Raw genomic sequence first — 6,435 nt, forward strand, 5'->3', positions numbered from 1 at the left:
ACTGAATGTATGTATATAAATGTACAGTTATCAAATTCAATAAAAACATGAAACAAACATTTGGAGGGAGGTGCGTGAAAGAAGTAACGCAAGAATTAAGTTCGTCCCTTAAAATCCTAAAGGGATAAGGAAAAATCCTAAATAGCCTTAAAGGGAGAGAACATTCAGTGATAATGTTACAACACTAGTTTACTCGGCTGATGATCAGAGACTACACCACAGCAGGAATAGAAAGAAGTGTTGGACCATGAGTAGAAAAAAAGGAGCTGTTCCAAAGAGGTCCAAGTTGGATACGTAAACAAATAAATTGCACTTTTAGTAGCAGTATTCTTGCGTAATGCTGCTCAACAATTCTTTGATGCGCGGTCATAAGGACTTAAGTCGAAAATATGAATTTTTCAGGATACCAAAAATAAAGTTCAAAACGTAAAATCTAATTATTGATATTTATAGGTAGATTTTTTTCTCTATGAGTTATAATTTTGTCAGTTGTGGAAAAAGTAAATAAAAGTAACTTTGAAGGACTTAAAATTGTTAAAAATGGTATTTATACATAAACATGGTACAATTATCGTTGAATTATACCAAATGTATTGCAATGGTTTTTCTCAACACTGGGTGACTTGCTGTACCTTCAATGTTTACTAACCTTACAGGAGCTGATAGTGTGGTTATATCTGCTTGTACAGATCATCTTGAGCTTGATGGAATAATTATAAACCGATCCCGCCTGTTATTTTGATAATTAGATCTTAATTTTAATTTATAGTAGATTATGTTATCGGATTGACTTTTTATTAGTTTTATTATGGCGAATGGTAGTAAAACAAGGACCCTCAGCAAAGAATCTTTAGCTTCTTCCTTCATTCTTCCAACTCCAGTTACCTACAGGTAGCTACTTTGTTTTATTTTAGAAAGCTATTGGTTATTGGTGAAATGATTAATGTTTCATAACTTTTCAGACATAACTGTATGTCAGCAGCCGTGAAGAGGTATAGGTACCTTCGGAGATTCTTGAAATTTGATCAGATGGATTTCGAATTTGCTTTTTGGCAAATGATGTACCTTTTTATATCACCGCAAAAGGTTTACAGAAATTTCCAGTACAGAAAACGTAAACAATCTTTCTTTTTATATTTGGTGATAATTGTATAATTAGTTATTACTAATATTCAACAATTTATAGAAATGAAATCACAGTTTGCAAGAGATGACCCTGCATTTCTCGTTCTCCTTATAGTCTGGTTATTCAGTAAGTATTCCGTACTATGTCAGTTTGCTGATTCATTTGATCTGAGATTATTATTGACCAAATTCCCTTTATTTTAAATGCTATTTATAATAATCACTGGTTGAATCTGTCATATTTATATAAATATGGAAAAGGTGGAGAAAGAATTTGATTAGTTGGATAATTATTTAAACACAGAATGTTACTATACATAATTTTGATGACAAATTAAAACAATATTCTATATACTATTTGTAAGTGCTACTCTAACATGCCAGATTAGCTTTACTGTTGAAACCTGATGTGTCTGAAAGTAGGTGACCATCCTTTATGATGATGATGCATTTTTTTTTTTTGTTTTATTGATAATAGATGGTCAGGTTATCATTAAGTACTTTTATGATATTCGTGGGTCATCTCCAGGGCAACTAGAGCATTTCTGGAGATGTTCTTGGAATTGCAACTAAAACATGTGAATCTGTATAGTGTGTTTTTATAGTATCCAATAAATTAAATTTGCTTTGTAAACAAAAAATAAAAATATCATATTTGGGAATAGAGAGGATAAAAGAGTAAATCTGTTAGCATTTTTAAACTGCCAAAGAGGTACTGACAAGAACAATTTTTAGCATTGATGGGATTTATAATTTTTTTTATAAGAGATGAAAAATGCGTGAGAAGCATTCTTAATTAGAACTGAAGAGAGTAATGTAAGCTTGCCTTATTTTGAGCTACAAAGGATTGCACTAATATATCCATCCTTATTAAGGTTTTTCAAATTTGTGGCAAAGACCAAAGAATTATGTAATTATATAGATCAAATTTTAGCTTTCTGTGAGAAAGCATTATCTTAAATGTATGTTACATATATAATTTATAACTTGGATAAAGGAAGTATCATTTCTATTATTGATGTTATCATTTGATAATTATGATATACTGCTTTTTTTCAGGAAAAAAAGTAAGTCTTTATGTTAGGCAAATGTTTCTATATAATTTAAAATAATTATTTTCCATCACTTGTTCTTTTGAATATTATTGATATCTGCATAATATACTAATTAAACTTTAGTTTTAATCCAAATAAAAAATGTATTACTATTTTTAAATATGTTTTCTTTATAATTTTTTTTTTTTACAGTTGCATCTGTTGGTTTTACGTTAGTCCTTGGTTTAAGTGTAATGGCTTTTGTAAGATTTCTCTTGTATATACTTTTTGTAGATTGTATTACTGTTGGCCTTTGTGTAGCTACGTTTTTGTGGTAAGATGGTATTTATCTTAATAATACTGATCTATTGACTTGGATTTGTATTAATTTCAATTCATTTTATTTTTTAGGTTTATAAGCAACCGTTATATGCTAAAGCCTTCGACAGGGCAGGACGTGGAGTGGGGTTATGCTTTTGATGTTCATCTCAATGCCTTTTTTCCTCCATTGCTCATTTTACATGTGATACAGCTCTTTTTCTATGATGGTATAACTTATTTAAGTTTTTTTGATGTTGTTTTTTAAAGATTATTTTGACTTGATTCTGGTTCCGTGACTTTGAGAAATTTATATTCTCAAATTGGATTATTTCAAAATATTCAACTTTACCATTTCAAATTACATAAAACTGGTTAAGTAAGTATTATTTAATAATAAAATGCATTGAAATGCAAATTAATGCTTATAATAAATCTATCCAGCAAAGAAATTATTCATGAATTGTTAATTCTCTATTGTTACCCTGAAGATGGCACTTAGCCTATCATAGTAATTTAAAATAAAAATTTATTGTTTTGTTTATACTGTTGACTGATCTCCAATGATAAGTATCATCAAAATACTATTATTCTTTTATTATTTGTTATTTTTGATATTATTTGTTTTATTTTCATTGACAGTTTTCATCAGCCGAGACTGGTTCATATCAAGATTTTTTGGCAATTCTTTATGGCTCATCTCATTTGCATATTACACGTATATCACCTTCCTTGGATACAGTAGTAAGAATAATACACTTACATTTGCACTAATATATACATATATCTATATGTATGTTTGTATGTATGCCTGATAACCAAAATTCTTTGTACTATTGTTCACGATTATACAATTGCTTAGTGTTTACATAATGAACTTAAAATTAGGTTTAAAAAACAATATCATTAGTTTAGCATGCTATTTATTAGAGGTATAATTATATAGTGCACTTCAAAAAAAAAGTTCATATTATGATTTTTTTCTCTTTGTGGATGCTGTCATTGAAGAGGATAGCTGAACTGCAACAGCTATAATAATAATATTAAAATCACCCAAGTTGACATTTAATGTTGCATGTGATAATAAAATTGATTTTATAATCCTTATATCTTTATGCTTTTTAATTTAGTTTTTAATTTTTTAAGGTCTCCAAATACTAGAAAGGACTCAGATTCTACTTGCACCAGTTATTCCGATTTGCCTGATGTTTCTCCTGTCGTTGGCTTTCAGTTGGAATATAAATGAATCTATAATGAACTTTTATATGTATCGAGTTCTCTCAAATTGAAAGGCTCTTGAAACAGCTTATCTTCTACTTCATAACTCCAAAGTGAATTTTATTTCAAATATGGTCTCATCTGCTCATTTGGTTTTTAAATTTACTAAATGATATAGAATATATACAAAAATATATTTAGTATATTTTATGTTCAATACATAATTTAATATGTGACTATTTCATACAAAAATTATGTTTTGATTTAATCCTAAAGTAAAAGTCTTTTGGCTATGTCATTTGTAACTTTTACAGTTCTCGGTATTAAACAATGTACTAGAGAAGAATTGAAATTAATCTATGTGAGGTTAATCAAAATAAATATTAATTATGATGTACAGACCAAAGTTGCAATTTTAATTTGGAACTTTATATTGTATAGAATATTTCTTCTATTAATTGAATTTTGAAGGGTTACTAGTTTCCAAACTAGAGTTGTTTTTATACTTTGCATAAAGATGCCATTGATTTTGGCATTCAAATATGTATTGATTGGGAGGACTAACAAGTGTGCAAAACAATATTGTCATCCTAAACTCAATGAACTGATGTAAATATTATCATTGTATAGTCACTTTGTTATAAATAATGTATATAATTTTATTTTTAATTAAAAAGAATTGTCTATGAAAACAGATTAAATGTTTCTAATTTATAAATTTATTGTGTCTATAATTACTCTTTGTAACTAAATAAATATGCTTGTAACTGTAGTCACATTTAATTATTTATTGTTAATAAAAAATTGGGTCACATGGGGGTAATTGACAATATGAAGGCTGTGAGCTAACTTCAATTATGATCTCTTTAGTTGTCAATAATAAAAACAAATGGATGAGCTACCAACCATTTCCCACCTTGTCTTCTTCCACCTCACTTGTTTTTGTTGTCTTGAATGTTAGAATCTTCAAGAATTTCAATCCAGTTCTCTTTAAAGAGGTAGGGAAAAGAAAACAATTTTATTAGGCTCTATTTAATCTAAGTCTTGCCTGCAAATTTAATTTATTTGTGATGCGGACCTCATTACATTTGATACATACTTTTAATATAATACTGATATCAATATTTGTTTCTTTTTTCGTAAAGAATTTAACTACCTTTTAAAAAAATTATTGTACATAATTAACCATAATATAGATAATTTTTGAGTTCTGAGAAAATGATATTTTCTTTTCTTTATAATTTTATATTTTGTTAAAAAAACAAAAAGTTTTACTCTTATATCTAGGTTCCATCTCTTAGTTTTCTTATGATACTAGCCAATGCATTGATAATTGGATTATCATTATTGGGTGACAACCTATAATGAGATCAATTTCAATTTAAACCTCTGTTCTAAAAGCTAATAATAAATATTTTTTACTAACAGTGTTTGGAAATAGTAAGGTTTTCCATAACAGAATGTATTAGTATTTTTTGGAAAAGCTTACTGTTACAAAAATGATAGTATAGTTTTTTCGCCTTTCGTTTGCGTCAGTTTTTTTATTTTTAGGAAGTATTCCATATTCATTCCAAGATGAGCAGCTCTTTCCAACTCGCTAACAAATCGGGGTTTGGTTAAAAAAAAAAAGTGATTTGAGTTATATTTTGTGTTCCATACAGTTCTGTATGATCCTAGGAAGCCAGAGATTTTTTGAATTTCACTCACCATAAATTTTGGCCCAGAAAATGAAACTTTTTTGAGATTTGCCCCTGTTGCTTATAGCAGAGTGGAAGGCAACAGTTGTGATATAATTAAAACAGAATAATGTAATTAAGTTTTGTAGAACTATGGAGAGTTCTGCTAAAAGGGTTTGCATCATCAGTTGACTAAGATAGCATAATGATCTGCCATGTCTAATGTCCAAATTCATATTTGAAAAGCAACAAGGGTTCTAGAAAATAGACCATTGTTACCCTTCTAAATCCGATGATGTATATACTCTTATAAAATACAATAGACAGTGAAGTAGACAGGAGTATTACAGTGGTTAACCCATGATGCTTTCCTCTCCAGAGGTGTCTTCTAATACCTGCTGTTCAAAGTAGACCAAATTGAGAATCTACAAGACATCCACTATGCCATATCTCACACAGATCCTTGCTCAGATTTGAAAAGACAGTTTAACATCTTATATTCGTAGGTGCCCAAGAAAAGCCAAAGATTGCAGAAGGACAATTTGAAATTACTATGGCACTGTGTTGTATCTTTATCTAATTTTCCCGCCAATAATGTTATGAGTAAGGAGAAAGGAAGGTTCCAAGGTGTGTTATGGGCTGTGTGCGGTTCTATTGTCTGCAAATGTTATAATGTTGTGTTCTAGTTTTAAGTGTAATAAAATATGTATAATAACGCGTGTGTTATTTACAAAATAAAACATCATTTTGTTCAGTGATTACTATCAAACGGAATGTCAACTTTAACAATCTTTTCTAACCTCCGTCTACGACACATGGCTACGTTTTTCATTGTACTATAGGTATCTCTATAAGTATCTCTATCTAAGGGGTATTCATGATCTATATAAGAAGATGGTCAGGGTTTTGTTTTTTGTATACTCTTATTTCACAGGTTTCTATTAACTTCTTTCACTTATCATTACCATCACATTTTTTCACTTATTTTCTATACTTTATTACTTATTTTTAATCTTTTTATGTACTTTTTTCTACATCACACCTTGTACTTTATATATATTTTT

At 28.9% G+C, this 6,435-nt stretch overlaps 1 protein-coding gene across 1 annotated transcript; it reads left to right on the forward strand.

Annotated features, from left to right (window-relative positions):
* The first annotated feature begins 661 nt into the window (after positions 1-661).
* Unc50 (Unc50 RNA binding protein) lies at positions 662-3,910 on the forward strand. Its single transcript, XM_014432936.3, has 7 exons — positions 662-891; positions 963-1,114; positions 1,187-1,252; positions 2,373-2,493; positions 2,571-2,707; positions 3,120-3,221; positions 3,624-3,910. Exons 1-7 carry the CDS (start codon positions 809-811, stop codon positions 3,764-3,766), a joined length of 804 nt encoding a protein of 267 aa, XP_014288422.1. The 5' UTR covers positions 662-808; the 3' UTR covers positions 3,767-3,910.
* Positions 3,911-6,435: the final 2,525 nt, after the last annotated feature.

This window comes from Halyomorpha halys, unplaced genomic scaffold (assembly GCF_000696795.3).
Source record: "Halyomorpha halys isolate HHAL.00 unplaced genomic scaffold, Hhal_1.1 Scaffold1129.1, whole genome shotgun sequence".
In the NCBI taxonomy this organism is placed as follows: domain Eukaryota; kingdom Metazoa; phylum Arthropoda; class Insecta; order Hemiptera; family Pentatomidae; genus Halyomorpha; species Halyomorpha halys.

Coding starts and splice junctions, on each gene's coding strand:
- Unc50 (XM_014432936.3), top strand. CDS start 809: ATGGCGAATGGTAGTAAAACAAGGACCCTCAGCAAAGAATCTTTAGCT. Junction 892..962: donor CCAACTCCAGTTACCTACAG/GTAGCTACTTTG, acceptor ATAACTTTTCAG/ACATAACTGTATGTCAGCAG. Junction 1,253..2,372: donor CCTTATAGTCTGGTTATTCA/GTAAGTATTCCG, acceptor TTTTTTTTACAG/TTGCATCTGTTGGTTTTACG.